The following is a 16,314-nucleotide window of genomic DNA, read 5'->3' on the forward strand; positions in this document are numbered from 1 at the left end:
TCGGTGTAAGTACAATTACCTTTACCCAGACTTACCTTGGCGACCCCTGAGGTGAACCCCCATCCTCAGCTTTAATTAAATCTGAAGAAATTTGTCTGGCACATGTATTAAATAGTAGTAATAGTAGTCATTGGTGGTACTGATATCAATATCATGTCAATATCATAAACAGAGCATGGTGCACATTAAAATGTCTGGTGTTAATTTATCTGTATGGTCTCTGTTGGACCATATGTACTCTTGTACTCTGTATTGTAAAAGTTCATTTAACCCTGATAATTTATTGTGAGGAATTGATGTTTAATCTGCTTTTCTTTTAGGAGTCACAATTAAACATCAGGCACTACTTTTAGGATAACCACTGGCCATTACTGGGAAAGTATTACAGTCTACAGTCTGCTGAACACTGATTCAATAACCAATACAGGTGCAAGGAGACAGGGGGATCCAAAAGAATTAGGAATGAAAGATGTTATTACATACAGTCTGATGAAGATTATGCCAGTTAAAATGCCACTTTATTTATTATTTATTAAAATTGGGAGCATTTAAGCACACTTCATTTCACTTTATAAGGAAGAGATTATATATTATTTATGTTCACTGTGATAAATGCAAGCAAAAAAGGTAGTAGTAAAACCACAGCGTTATTAATATCTGACTGTTCAGAGAATTTTTGGAAATATTTGATTCATGTTTATTTTTCATATTTTGCCTCGGTTCTTTCAGTGCTACTTGTAAAGTATAAAATAAACTTTTACTATTGAAAAGCATAGACATTAATCATTTTTCCAGCTGCTTCCCTTGAAAACTCTTAAACGTGTCAAGCACCTGGAAAAGTAGTTATGACACTCAGCGCCTACCAGTTCGCCCCTCTCTTTCCCATTTACAGTTTCCCTGTTGGCAGTTTTTTTTTACCCATGTTGACAGTGGTAAAACATTGAGTACAAAGAGGGGCCTTTTATAACCTCTTCATCTGCCTAAACTGGGGCTGCAGGTCAAAGGATTTACTGGATATTCAGTGTCACATCAATTCTGATAAAGTCTATTTTATTCTGTTTATATATGTATATATCTGTATTTGCTTAGAGTATAGGTAACAGTGGACAACTTATGGGGTACAAATGTTCAAATGAATGGTATGCAATTACTACCGGTGTGGATTTCTGTTTCTCAGAATGAAATACAGCCAGTCTTCAATCATGTTCCAAGTTTATATGACATGTGCAATGTGAGACATGAACTGTTGAATGGATGCATTTGAGTAGAAATGGTGTGCTTTCTCCAATAGAAATAAAAGTCATTTCACCCCACAAGAGAATACAAGTACATTGGTGGATAGGCATTATTTCAAATATATGTGTTTGAAATATTTATCTACATTTGTTCATAAAATATGTAATTCATGTTATCCGTCACGTTTTTAATCTTATTGTGTGTCACCTACAAAGCGAGCTACTCCACCATAATTTAGATTTTAGTTTAAAGTTACATTTAATTGGAGGGTATTTGGAGATAATGTATGATATATTTTGCCCTTCCCTGCTTATATGAACCTTTTATTTCTTTCACTTGGGATAATTTGTATTGAAATCTATTAATCTTTTTAACATCTGTTGTGTCTTCATGTAAAACTTCCCAAAGCTTTCAGGAGCTGCAGGTATAATTACACACCAAATTCAGACAGGTGTTCTGGAATGCACTGGAACCTACAATCTGGGTCTGGAAGCAGCTTTAGACATGAAAATGATACAGAGTCATAATTTTAAAGTATACAGTGGAATGTCAGGGATTTTTAGAATTTAGCAACATCTGGTGCAGCATGGTGGTTTTTTCACATAGTTCACTAAAACAACACAAAGGGGCTCATTTCCCCAAACAGATATAATCTGCAGGCTAGTCTTTGGGAGACGAAGAAAAAACTAGTGCCTGCACACGCAAAAAAAAAGAAAATCTTTTGATTTCTTTAAAAATGTCCATGAGGGTGGTGGCAGGCGTATTAAGAACACTGGATAAACTGCATTTACTAGTTATTAAAATACTAGTTATTAAATGCTGTTTTAAGCTAGCTAGCAAGGTAAATACATTTTCTCTCACCAGGACACACACAAGAGAATGTCTCTGTGGTATGTATGGTAGACACGTGAGGCAGGAGTCTGACAAAAAAGGCTGAGATCCCTTGTATACTTTGATGTTGTGATGCTGTATTGTACATGAAGGAACCAGAGTGTTTTACGGCAGGGATTCCCAAATTCTTTATATGTTTTCAGTGACCCACCGCACAGAGGGATATGGCCTAAAATAAGATCAACATAGTCAAACAGGAAAAAAATCCTTTTAGAGACTTTCTATCAATATATCTACATAAACATGTGATTGTGTATGGTCTGGAGTATAGCGTATGTTTCCATAGACATCTTACAATCCCCCTTAAAACCCCTCGGGAATCACTAGGAGGTCTTGACCCAGTTTCTGAACCCCATTTTTAGGACTGAACTATTAAACTAGAAGGGGCTTGAGATCCCTGTATGTTTTAGGGTTGAGATGTTAACCATGGAGGACCCCGTTTTTTCTTTTGGGGGGAGGGAGGGTTGTGTTGAAATACAGTCCTGAAACATCCGCCCTTCCCCCATTGCACAGAAGCCCTCATTTAATAAGGCTGTAGAAAACCTGACGTGTTCAGCTCAGGGAGCCGCTAAAGATGGATAAGCTGGAACAAAGTAAAGCGCCATGCTGGGCAGGAGTCTAATAGGATCCCGTAAAAACATTTACGGTCCTTCCTTTTCCTGACTCTGCTTTTTAATAGCCCACCTCTTGGTAGGTCATCACCTAAAAGCCAAAGCTAGCTTTTTTCTCTGGGCCCAGATGTGGAACAACAACAAAAATATTTTTTGAATGTAAATTGAAGACATTAAATATAATTAAAAGTTCTTTTTCAATAGGCAGTTTACTCTGTGGAGAAAACACCAACATTACACAATGCATATGATAAATATTTCCACCGGAAACACCTTGAAATTGTCTTGGATATTTGAAAAATCAATGACAGAACTGGACATGTAGAAACCAGATACTGACATCCCAATATATCCAAAATCCAAAACCTGCAGTTTAATGTTTTCAGTTATAAAATAAAGCTTGTTTTTGGTTACATTTTTCAGAATGTTGTATTTCATTCCTACTCTTTCAGAGCTTGATGATCTTGACATTATGCACAAGGCTAATTTTCTTACTCGCAATAACGGTATCAAAGAGGCAAGTTAGCCATAGCTACAAGCTCCAGCAATAAGTTAGTCCACTATATTATCTTATTTGAATTGTGCAGATTCAAGTAAACTTATCTCTATGGATACATGCAATTTTGGAATATTCAAAATAGGCTCTGTGCATATAATATCTCTAACACTCAGTTTAGCCAGATTTATTAAGCTAGTCAGCTAGATAGCATGGTGTGCCATAAATAGTTAGCTAGATTGAGGCTGCTGGATAGCTCGCTCAGCAAAAGTGCTAGATATATGGGAGGGATTGCAGCTGCTCGAGTGACCCCTCTTGGTCTTCCGGGTGCCCGTGGCATGCTCTCTCTATACGTGTATGATTGGTCACTGCATGTGCACAGAATGCTTGTACATAGTTCATGAATTACACATTTCAAATTCTGGTCGGTTTAGAGAATTAATTAATTAGCTGGATTGTCCAGTCAGATAGTTATCAAGGTATCAAGCTAGCTAGCTACCTGACTTGGCTATCTAGCTAACTGGCAGGGCTTTAACTGTGTTAGAGGTAGGAAGATAACCGCTGGATAGCTTACTAGATACCCCGGCCAGTTAGCTAGTAAGTTGAGTCAACTAACATTGGCTTCCTTTTCCTACTGGGTAGCACTAGCTACATATACCCGTATTTCTTAACCAATGACATACACTGGCAAATCTGTGATACCCCCCTTCATTTAGACTATTTACTGTTGTTGGGGGGCAGGGGTGGGCAGGGGGGTGGGTATTGAATGTAAAAATGATGCTACTGACATTGTCTGTATCCATGACAGGCAGTTCTTCAAGGTACCCTATTAAAATTATGCTCCTGGGTGCATTCAGTTTACCTCGCCCATGCAGTGCCCCATCACATAATCTGCCAGACCGTGTCTTACAAACTGAAGAATCGAATCTAAACTGCAGGTTAACATTATTCAAAACAAACAAAAATATGAAGATATCAGTATCACGATACCAAATAATTTAACAAGTCAACAGAATCCTCAGTGTTCAGACAACACACTGTGCTTATGCAATAAATTTTCTGAAGAGTGTTTTACATTTTTTTATTCTCGCCAAAGTCTCGCCATCACTGCATCCGCTTCCTGTGCTTCTGTTTGTTATGAGCTGTGTTTGTTCTTTGAGCCCTCAACTCATTTTTATATAAATCATTTGAGACCAATTTTATTTCAATCACTGCCAAATATAAATATAATTGTTCACTGTAATAACTTATGCCATAGGGCTCCATATATCTGACCTCTAGAACTTCAGAGGGTCTGAATTCTACAGGAACTTTGTCAGTGTTTCAGTCTTACTGGTCACAACAATGAGTATTGCCAGCAAAGTCTCATTACGTTTCTTCACCCAACGTGTCATCCAGACTGAGAGTGTCTCCCCTGACACATTGCAATTATATTTCTCCCAATTATTTTGCTGTAGAACACTAATTTATTATTGGTCTGGGTGCAGAGGCCATCATGCTTCACACTACAGGGTTGCCACCCACGGCTGGCTCTGGCATTGCCAATATCAAATACCTGACCATGGGGTGCAATATGGCTCTGAGAATCAGTTCTGTAGCAGGACCACCCAGCAGCCCGTAAGCTGAACTTTTATCATATTCTCCTTGTTGCTGGCTTGTATTAATCACTTCAGCAAATTCAGGAAAAATACTTTTAATAAATTATTCTCTTACCCGTTCTATACTGCACAAGCTACACACAGCTGAAGGGGATGAAAGGCTTAATAGTGGCATTCATATTAATATTTAATATTAGTATTTTAGGTTAATTTAGAAACTATTTAAACCGTCCCCAGGCATATAAGAATGCAGCTGTATAAAATCAAGAGGAAATGGGAGCCATCTCTGACAAGTTTTACAGTTCCACAGTGAAATGCACGCCCCATTCAGAAACCATTTATTAAATCTGAGAGACACATGGGAGCCACTGGTTTAGCAAAAGTAAGGGCACAATTTCTCAGGTGTTTTTGGTTTGACATTACCTTAACTCTGTGCAGGGACTGCACCACATTCTAGAAGAATAATGACATTGATAATAAAAAGGAGTCGCAGGAAAAGGAAGAGACAGATTACATGGTTTGTGTAAAAAGCTAAGGGGCTACCAGCAGCACATTCACACCACTGCCTGTAGTGGTTCTCATATAATGAGTATAACAGTAGCGTGGGAAGAAGGGTGGTAATGCGGTTGTACTGTTGAGAAAAAAAACACTGTTTCTGTGTCACAGCCAAGTCCAGTACTGTGCTGCCCCCTGTCTGCAAAAAATTCACTTCCATGAACTCTATGAGCCAGCTGATTTCACTAATTAGTTCTGCTAAGAATTCTGCTAGTCAGCAAATCCAGGTGACTGGAATAAAATACTAGCAAGGCCTCTTTCTTTCTGAACTTGGATTTCCCATCTCTGTTTATTTGTAACTAGCATCTTTCAAGCAACAAGCATGAAGCTGCTGTTCTAGGTCAAAACCATGTGGTGGCAGTATAACACCATCTGTATGTATTGTATAATACTACCATCATATGAATTGAAACAGCCTGTATATTGTAAGTGACTTTGTGAGCATTCCTTCAGAATATACTTTAATTTCTAAGTATGTTCGCAACCTCATGGTATTGATTAGCTAAAATGAATTCATTAAAATTGACTCGCTGCAATAATTAACTTTCAGTATGGACAATTAAATTAACAACAAATGTAGTTATTACTGGTATACTTTTTTCAATTTTCAATTCTACATTAATGCGACTCAACATTTTAAATTCACATGATTTTCTGTCTTGATTTAAATTATTTTATGAATAAGAAGCTAAAGTCAGACCTTCCCTTCAGTTAAAAAAAACAAATGTATGACAACTATGCAGACAGCCCTGATTAAAAATATGTGTATTCAGACAAAAATGCTGATCCTTGTTCCCGTCATCTAGTGTTACTTGTCACAGCCTTGCTGGTCCGTGGGGTTCATTTTGCTGACGTCGATGTTGTTGGTGGTAAACATGATCTTGGCATTGTTGATGGTGGCTGCAGGCAGTGTGCGTGCGCGCCCAAGGATCCAGGCAAAGTCGACGTGGAACAGCCTAAGAACGTCAGTGCAGGAGTAGACCATGGCCGAGGTCACATAGTCAGTGTACAGGACCCAGTACGGGCTGTAGGGGGTAACTGTTCCGCAGGGAAACACAGAAATATGAGAGAGAGACAGAGAGAGAGAGAGAGGTAAGTAGGGAAGAGGTCATGTGAAGTTTATTCCTACTGACGGTAATTCCTTCTGGCAGTCTGTTCCCTGTCCCTTGCTTCATTATCTGCCTTACTCATGTGAGGTAAATTTAAAATGGTGAAATATGGGCAGTTAAAGTGGTGTATGAGATAAGAAACTAAAATTAAAATAGTTGGTTTGATGCAAGTTTGATCACAATCATAATTGATCCAGATTCTGGCTGTAATAACTGGGAAATGTGTAAAATATTAGCAATGTAATCACACTAGATAACCAGGTAACAATTGTGGGAAAACCTCCCAGCACATACAGGTTTCAGATGTTTAAAACAGAATGTAATATGAGACAAAGGGAACCTGAGTAAACATGGAACACATTTTTTTTATATTTCAATTATTTCATGAAAAAAATGTAAATCACCCATATCACCCATGTGAAAAATAAAATTTCCCCCTCATCCTCCTGCATTAATTCAGACAAACTGGTTGGTTTTTGAGCATGAATTGCTTGTTTTAGGTCCTGCCACAGCATCTCTATTGGGTTTAAGTCACGACTCCAAAACATTAATTTTGTTTAGTTTCAACTATTCAGATGTGGACTTGCTTTTGTGTTTTGGATTATTGTCTTGCTGCATAACACAGTTATGATTCAGCATCAACTCACACACTGATGACCTGACATTCTCCTTAAGAAATGACTGGTACAGAGCAGAAATCCTGGTTTCCGCAAATCGTCCAGATCCCAAGTCAGCAAACCATCCCCACACCAGACATAATGGGACCGGTGTTGGGAATCATCCAGGTGCCTTTTTGCAAATGTGAGATGAGCATTGATATTTTTCTTGGTTAGAGTGGGCAATTTTTCACATTGGTGATACAGGTGTTTAATACCTTTTTTCATCAAATAAAATGAAATTTTTTTTAAAAATTCAATGTATTTTGTGCTTTACACAAATTCCCTTAGTCTAATATTACATTTTGTCTAAATATGTGAAACCATTCAGTGTGGCAAATATGCAATAATAGTGGAAATCAGGAAGGGGGCAAATAGTTTGTTCATGGCACTGTATTACTTACATTTCCACTAAGCTCATAGTAAAAGAAGCTGATTGCTCTCATTTTGCCACAGTACTCACAGTAAGAGAAGCTGACCCCAAGCTTGGCTGGTTGTCTGATATCTTGCACAACAGCTGTCCCTTCGATTGACTTCACCTGTCCTCTTCTAAGGGTGGATAAGCAGTGGTAGCCGAAAATACAAGATGAACAATCACAAGGAGAGTTATTAACAATTTTTTAAATCTTTTTAATTTAACCTTTATTTACCCAGGGTAGGTTCGCTGAGCACGGCTGCTCTTTTGCAGTAACGCCCTGCTTCACACTCACACACATTCACACCTGGGAGCTGCCCAGTACAACCACAATCCTCTATTGTTGGCCACTGAGCAGCTCCACTGGAAGGAGAGAACATTTTTTAGCCAATTAAATTAGGGGATGATTAGGTGGCAAGTTTTTGCGAGAGCCAGATCTGGGATTTTAGCCAGGACACCGGGGGACCCCCTACTCTTTACGAATAGCGTCATAGGATCTTTAATGACCACAGTGAGTCAGGACCTCAGTTTAACGTCTCATCCGAAAGACGGCATCTCCTACAGCACAGTGTCCCCGTCACTGCACTGGGGCATTTGGGTTTATCTGGCCAGAGGGAAGATTGCCCCCTGCTGGCCCACTAACAGCACTTCCAACAGCAACTCAGTATTCCCTGGTGGTGTCCCATCCAAGTACTAATCAAGCCCACACTTGCTTAGCTTCAGCCAGTCAGCAGCAGCAGAGTGCGTGGTCGTATGGCTGCTGGTAAATTTAATTCAAACAGCCTCTAATCATTGCATGCCTATAAGGGATTCTGCACATACACATCCTTGGAATGCATGCCCAAGTCTAAATCAGAAGCTTGTGGGTTCAAGCCCTTGGTGACCAGTACAGTTACAACCTCAAGTAAAGGCACTTCATTTAAAAACACCTACAGGAAATGTCCAGTTGTATCAAGGTTTAGCGAAGGTGTCTCCAAGCCTAATCCTAAAGAGCCATAGGGTCTGCTGGATTTCATTGTTGCTCAACACTTATAAATTAAAGCAGTTGATTGCACACACGACCAGCTGTCTTGTTTCTAAACTGCTTGCTTATTTTGAGTTGACAACAAACACCAGGAGACCCTAATGGCTCAAGAGTAGCCACTCATAGTTTAGCGTGCACATAAAATCAAAATGGCTTGGGGAATGGCTACCCACTATGGAAATCAGACGATAAACAGCACTAATAATGATGTTTTGTTTAATTGTCACTTTGCAGCACATGTAAATCTCACCGGAATTCTGAGTTAAATACTTTGATAGTCCCATCTGCTCTTAGAGAGTAGTTTGCCTCGATGCACTTTCCCTTCTCAAATGACGCCGGCAACTTCTGAATCTCAAACCACCTTCCAAGGTACTGCAGGAGCAGGGACAAATATTTAAAGTAAATTTGTTAGGGATTATTACAATGTATAACATATAATAAATTAATACATATTATATGATATGTATCAGATGAATGGCAGAGTAATTACTCCATTGACAGTTTCAAAGTGACTTTGCACTTAATTGTACGCATGTAGAAGATTCGTTTTTAATTCTGTCAGTCTGACATGATTTGTGCCCTGTTTCTCAGCTTGTGATTCCATGTTATAAAGTGTATTCTTGTTTTACAAGCTGAGTAGGTTTTCTGTAATTTGTAATTTGGCAAATAAATCCTAGAAGACCGTCTTGCCTTGAAGCGCTGCACACCCCAAATCAAGCCCCTTTTGTTTGGGCATATTATAAAGATTATTATAGAGCAGCTGAATGTGTCCACTGAATATTTAAAAAAAGATACTGATGTTCCGCTTAATCAAAACTCTTCTCCTGATCTAAAGAAATAAGACCTGTACTGAAGATAAAATGGCTGGAGGAAGTTATGTTTGTTCAGTGTGCTCAATGAAACTCATCACCTCTCGCAATGGTTACATATATCTCTTACTTCCAGAGCAGTCAGAATTTCCCAGGACAACAGCACGGAGACAATTATTTAACAGTCATTCTCTCCTTTAAAAAAGTATGCCCCATTCTGTGACCAGAAGGTGTTATATAATTTGGCAGACAGTCCCTTGATCTTTTCTGCTTTTCACTAAATACATCTTGCAGGAATAGCCCTCTATCACCATCTTTTTCAAACTTTGTAGAGCCTCCACTGGATCCTCCACAGCACCTGCCATGAAGATCTGCCAAACAGCTCCCTCTGAATCTCCCCAGGTTCCTGGAGCAGTTCACCATGTCTTAGACAGTGAATGAGTTTGCACTGAGATGTGCTTTATTGAAGAGCAAAGTATTTAGTTGGTGTGTCCGTCTGCACTAATGACAAATCTTGCGAAAGCTCCTTGCGCTTGTGCATCAAACAGGTGTGCAAGCATTTGCTTGTTGTTATCCTCCAACAACCTGTCACTTTAGTTTAATTCAAGCATTTCGTGAAGTTTTTTATGTCTTCCTCCAGCTCCATTACTGCTACACTAGTTATGTTAATAATTTTTACAGCGTATTGCTGAGATATAATTTAATTTACATTTTCTGTATTTCCCACCATTATCTCATGGGAGACAAACCTCTTCTTGCTTTCAATCTCTCCAAAAAAACAGACAATTACAGAAGCCAGAATATTGCCACTGCTAATGGACAGATAGCGTACCTTATAGATGTCAAAGCCTGACTGGACAGGTGGCTCTGGGCAGGGACCCCAGTGGAACACCTGACCACTGACAAGTGGCAGGAGCAGGATGAGCAGGAGGGCATTAAAGGCCATTTTCCAGCAGCGTTCCTCCTGAAAGGGTTACCAGCAACTGTTAAGCCACGAGAATAGAGCCACAGCCACGAGGAGTCAAAAAGCTCTGCCTACTCTGCCAATATTCACCCTCCCCCTGTGGTAGGACTGTTCAACCCCCCTGAGAAAGGGATTTAGCATGAACTGCCTAATGAAAAAATCCAAATAAATAATCATTTATTATCATTATTAATAAGGATGCTAGCACTATGTAACATATATTTATAGGTATATCCGAGAACAACATTAAGGTAGGCGAAAGTTCAACTTCGATGCCTGAATGGCTTGTTCTCATCAGTATGTACTTGCGTGTTCTAACCACAAAAGCCGCTACTGAAAGCAATGCATGACACAATGTGGACCTCATCCAATGTCAACAGGAAAACATAGGACTGGAGCCAAAAGATGTGAATGAAACATGTAATTGTTTATAAATAAGGGTTGCTGGGTGGCTTGTCCTGTTACGTGTCAATGTACTAGTGCATGGATGGCCGTAGCTTCGATGGCTGTACAGTTGGGAATCGAATATGGACCACCACAGTGCCAGCTGTGGCCAGCAGCCTGGCCAGGTGATGGATGCATAACTGTGTCTTGCGTCCCCCAGGAACGGCTGCATTTCAATTGGCTGGAATGACAGTGGCTTAATGCACACCAGTAAACTCTGTTGGTCAACTAGATGCCCAAAAGTCCACCTATTAAGCTGCACATGAAGTGTCAACTCATGTTTGCATTAGCCTGATTATGACTTGAGAACTGTGGTGTTATAAGAAGAGGTGATTGGCATCACATGCTATGAAAAACAGAAAGAGCAGGTGTGTGCATGAGGACATGCTAGCAATGTTGCAGCATTTTCTCAGCCTAATATGCTGCCAACAACAAACCCCTAGTCCTGCCTTTTTCTGTTTATCCTGCTGACATTCCCTGGCCATCTTACGCAATCAAAGATATTTAAAATTCCAGTCGTTCTATTCAGTGTTTCCAGTCCCTGTAAGGGTTGCTTTGTCTCTGCTGCTGCCTGTGCTCCTACATAGACAATACTTTGGCACAAAATTGACGCCATATGTTAGACCTGACAAACCTGTTTTCAGTGGAGTAAAGGTCATTTGTTTTATGCCTGTGCTAGAGGATATTTTTTAGTCTCAGCCACTTTCAGGCTGTCACAATCTTCACAGTATAAATCAAAGGACCAAATCTCTCTCTCTTTCTGTACTCTCTTCTCCTAAACCTACCCTTTTACTGTGACTGTGACTGATCCCCCACCCATTCCCTCCATGTTCCTCGTTCATTCCCTGTCCTTTCTCATGGGTTCTTATAATAATCAAGGAAGCCTGTATGCTCTTCCTCCTTGATACAGGGAGACATATCACAATACTACTCATAAGGGAACACATTACAATATTAACAATGAGGACAAGACCAATACTTCAGATCATACTGATGAAAAGAATCACTTGATAAGTTACTGCCCACAGATATTCAGTCATGTATGTATTGAATTAAACATTTTTGGTTTCCACATCTACTTTACAATATGGTTTCATTCTACTGGACAAGGTAGTTACTAAAGTCCGTTACTTTTGGTCCCCTCAAATGGGGGACTATGTATAATTCTTATGCAGATCATTACATTACATTACAAGCATTTAGCAGACACTCTTATCCAGAGCGACTTACACAACTTTTACATAGCATTTTACATTGTATCCATTTATACAGCTGGATATATACTGAAGCAATTTTGGTTAAGTACCTTGCTCAAGGGTACAACGGAAGTGTCCTACCCGGGAATCGAACCTGCGACCTTTCGGTTACAAGCCCAGTTCCTTACCCACTGTGCTACACTCCGTCCAGATCACAGATCACAGATCACCCAATACGGATGTAAATACACTCAAATAAAAACTGACAGTCTGCACTTTAACCTCATATTCACTGTTTAATTTCAAAGCCAATGTACCGGTGTACAGAACCATAATTTTATAGAACAAAAATTGTGTCACTGTCCAAATACTTTTTTTAACTTGCTTTGTTCTTGAATATTTTTTTTTTTTACAAAAACTAGTTTGGTATGACACTACAGTGTTTTATTTGCAGGCAAACTGGAAGGCACATGTATTATAATGAGTCCAGTTTAGGTCTATGACAGAAGCAGAGTACATTTGCCTGTGTTTGGCAGTATTCAGGTACATGATGCAAAATTAGTTCTTACCTTGTTGATTTCAGATTACTCTCTGCCGCTCAAGGGAAAGCCTGTGTTTTCACTCCTGCTTGCTTACGGGAACTTCTACTTACAGGAAGTCAGATGAACAATATGATCACAAGATGAATGGCGGGTTTTGTTGCTTCAGGAAGCATTTTTAACATGAAGCAGGTGATTCGCTGAATTAGAGTCATGGGACATACCAGGATTAATGTTATTATAGGTCTGTTACCATTCTGTAGTGCCATTTTCTCCTGTTCATTTACATTTTCCTTTCTGTGTATAAAAAAACTTTTTTTTTTCATTTAAATACTGCATCTTGCCAAATATGGCCTATTATTGTTCACATTTATTTAGTTAATTAGAATTTGGTTGTAACCCAAATTCTCAATTCAGTCAATACATGTATTGTGCAAAAATCAAAATACCTCCATGTCCTGGGTGGATGGTAGCCAACTTTGGTTACAGTCTTAGATTAATATTTCCACAGGTCCATGTACCATCAATTTGTAACAGAATAAAATGGAGGCCAAGCAATATTCAACACAAACAATTTCAAGGAAGGCTCAGGGATCCCCACATTGAGCCTAAGAAGGATACATATTAATATTGTTCTCAAAGTGTCTGATCAGCATGATAACCCATTTTAGATATGTTTCCTATTTATTGCATTGCAGCTATCAGTGGCTGTTGAATAGCAGCATATAACCATTTTAGTGGAAAGATTGAAATGAAAACATTTAGGACTGGCCTGCAAGTTCCTGTTATGTCTTTACTCAGAATTTCCTTTAAAGCAAGAAGAGAGCATGTCTAAACATGTTGTTTTTTTATATCTGGTGTGTTTTCATTACCCCATAAAGAAAACCAAAACATATTTCCCAGAGTTGCTAAAGGCAGCAACCCAGCATTTACCCTGAATCTGACCTGCTGCAACACACCTTTTTTGCAATGGACACACAGAGGCGCTGCATGACAGACTCAAAAGAGGCAATCAGACCAAAAGTAAGATGTTGTTCCCAGTGCATTTTTAATTACACGGTTCATTGTCAAAGTGCGCACACTGATATGCGAGAGCTTAATAAGTCACAATCACTTAATCATTTACACATTTGTAGCTATAATTGTATTTTCTATTCACTGCACTGTAACTGTTTTACAGGATGTTCTGTTCAGTTTCTGGAACAGCCCACTTCACTCAGCGATGACAGGGCCCCCTTCCTGTGTCATGGCAGCGCAGTTGGTCTGGTCAGAGACCATCATCCTCTTCACACTGATGCCATTGGAGGTGAGCACATTGCGAAGCTCTGTGACGGTTTCCTCCTGCAGGGTGCGGGACCTGCTCATGATCCAGGCAAAGTCCACGTAGAAAAAGCCAAGGTAGTTGGTGCAGGCGTAGACCAGGGTGTAGCTTTCGTAATCTGTGGACAGCACCCAATAGGGGGCACTGGGTGCTCCTGAGAGAGAAGGGGACAAAGAGTACAATCATTCACCTTACTGGGATGGCAAACTGTCCTGACTAACATGAAAGTGCACTCACAGAATGTGATAATGCTCATTCCTTGCGATCCTCTTAAGTTGTCTTTGTGAGATTTACTAAAAATATCCCTGTCTTGTTTTCTGATTTGGCACAAGTACAAATCGAAAAGAATGGATTGAGGTATTTTAAATTGGGAATTACCCCTAGAAAATGAGTATAGTGTATTTAAATGAGGCTTCTATTAGGTTTTAATCACTGAAATTTTCACCTAAAAATAACCAGGAGGGTTAATGATTTTCACCCCTATGCAGAAAAATATGTTATTTCACAGTTGACTCATTTTTAGCATTCACTAAAGATTCACCTTTAAAGAAACTAACTTCCAGGATGGCTGGCTGTGAGGCATTCTTCACTCTTGCAGTGCCCTCGATGCTGTGCACCATGCCATCTGACCTATAGGGGTATGGCAAGAACGGCACATAAGACCATGTTCTCAAACAAACAACACATGCGAAACTCTCACAATGATTAGCAGTGTGATGTACTGAAACTCACAGGAGCTCTGCGTTCACAACCTTGACCACACCTTCAGGCATCAAGGTGTAGGTAGCCTGGTTACAAGTCCCCAACTCGAAGACCGCTGGGAGTTTCTGGATCTCGTACCACCTGCCCATGTACTGCAGAGAGAGAAAAGAGACATGTCCATGCAACCGTAATTTGTTGAGCTGGCTCACATCACCTATCATCATGCAACAGCTGTGCAGTTACAGCCAAACAAAACTAAATCAATTAAACTTTTCTTGTGGATAAAAGCAAACCACTGAATGTGCTCAAATTCCCCAGCCTGAAATAGAATTTGTTCAAATCGGTTTTTCTTGTTTATCTAGGTTTGAGGCTATTATGGTTTTTAGAAAGCCCACTCCAATAAGGGGTGGGATAGTCATGGTTCCCAAAATAGACAGAGGTTCTACATCTACAGTAACAAGGCTGTAAAATAGCTGGAAATTATCACCTTGGCAACATCAAAGTTCTGTTGAACGGGCGGTGTCGGGCATCTCCCAAGATGGAAGGACTGGGCGTTGACCGCCAGGAAGGACCCCATGGTCAGGAACAGAGCATGTAATGCCTGCATTTCCTCAATGTTTACTAGTGACAGGAAAGACAAAACTTCACACAAGACCTGCCAAATTCTCACCATGTCTAAATGAGTAGATATCAATGCACATTTGGAGTGCACTTAGTCCAGTACATTTCATGCAAGACATCTCACAAACTGAATTATAGTGTGAACTTGAGGTCTCTGTAAACATACAGTATATGTATGTAAATAAAGCAATAAACTCTTGAAATTATTGATTTAAAAAAACGAACACGGTAAGGTAAAGCCATCTCCTTACCTTTGAAGGGTTGATCTCAGGTTGGTTCAGTGCCCAAAGTGTAAAGTGTAAAGAGTGAAGTTGGAGGCCAGCACTTATATAGAGGTGTTTGAGGAATGAATAACTGGCTATGAATAACTGTTACAAAATGACGATTGTACCTTATCGGACCTGTGTTTTGACCTTCGGTATGCAATTATTGTACATAAGCATTTGCCAAATAAATGCAATGTGGAGACCATTAATTAACCATGTGAATAACAGCACTCACCTTCACTGATTGTTGACACAAGGCTTTAAAAAGAGTCACAAGTCATTGTTGCACATGTTCCAAAATGTACTGTTTAATTGCACATGCACACATACTGGTCAGATAGAATGTAAACATGGTTATGAAACTCTTTTCTTTAGCTTGACATCCCGGCTTTGAAGGCACGAAGTAGTCTTCTTAAAATATTTGTTCAAGCCCAACTAAATTTTCAGCGTTAGAACAACTCTGATGAAGAACAATTTACTCCAACAGATTAAATTTATACATTTATTATTTTACTAAAAACTGTTAGATTTCAAATAACACCAACATTTTTCATTGTGTGTAGTGACAGATTTAGTGTGCTTCATTAAGATTTTCTGCATTATATAATTTAAGTAACATGACATCACAGCTGAGGCTCCTCGCTGTAGCTGTGTCTCTTGTGGTCAACTCAAAACACTGAATAATATCTACAGTTATTTAACAGTTATTTAATTTAAGTTTTATTATAAAGATGATAGGCTATATCAGGAAATGTATTTTTATTGTTTAAAATCTATCCTTTTACCAGTACACAAGGTTATGTGAGAGCCTAGAAAATGAGTGATATTTACAAATTTAACAAAGATGTTTACACATAAGTC

At 39.3% G+C, this 16,314-nt stretch overlaps 2 protein-coding genes across 2 annotated transcripts; both read right to left on the reverse strand.

Moving 5' to 3' along the window:
- Window positions 1-5,147: 5,147 nt before the first annotated feature.
- On the reverse strand, window positions 5,148-12,701 carry apodb (apolipoprotein Db). Its single transcript, XM_064332588.1, has 5 exons — window positions 12,574-12,701; window positions 10,233-10,364; window positions 8,842-8,963; window positions 7,616-7,701; window positions 5,148-6,425 (listed from the first exon to the last, which is right to left on the reverse strand). The coding sequence occupies exons 2-5, from the start codon at window positions 10,344-10,346 to the stop codon at window positions 6,196-6,198; spliced, it is 552 nt and encodes a 183-aa protein (XP_064188658.1). The 5' UTR covers window positions 10,347-10,364; window positions 12,574-12,701; the 3' UTR covers window positions 5,148-6,195.
- Window positions 12,702-13,572: 871 nt separating this feature from the next.
- On the reverse strand, window positions 13,573-15,561 carry apoda.2 (apolipoprotein Da, duplicate 2). The gene is made up of 5 exons (XM_064334423.1): window positions 15,439-15,561; window positions 15,054-15,187; window positions 14,597-14,718; window positions 14,406-14,494; window positions 13,573-14,018 (listed from the first exon to the last, which is right to left on the reverse strand). The coding sequence occupies exons 2-5, from the start codon at window positions 15,171-15,173 to the stop codon at window positions 13,756-13,758; spliced, it is 594 nt and encodes a 197-aa protein (XP_064190493.1). The 5' UTR covers window positions 15,174-15,187; window positions 15,439-15,561; the 3' UTR covers window positions 13,573-13,755.
- Window positions 15,562-16,314: the final 753 nt, after the last annotated feature.

The sequence above is a fragment of the Anguilla rostrata genome, chromosome 4 (assembly GCF_018555375.3).
Source record: "Anguilla rostrata isolate EN2019 chromosome 4, ASM1855537v3, whole genome shotgun sequence".
Lineage (NCBI taxonomy): Eukaryota > Metazoa > Chordata > Actinopteri > Anguilliformes > Anguillidae > Anguilla > Anguilla rostrata.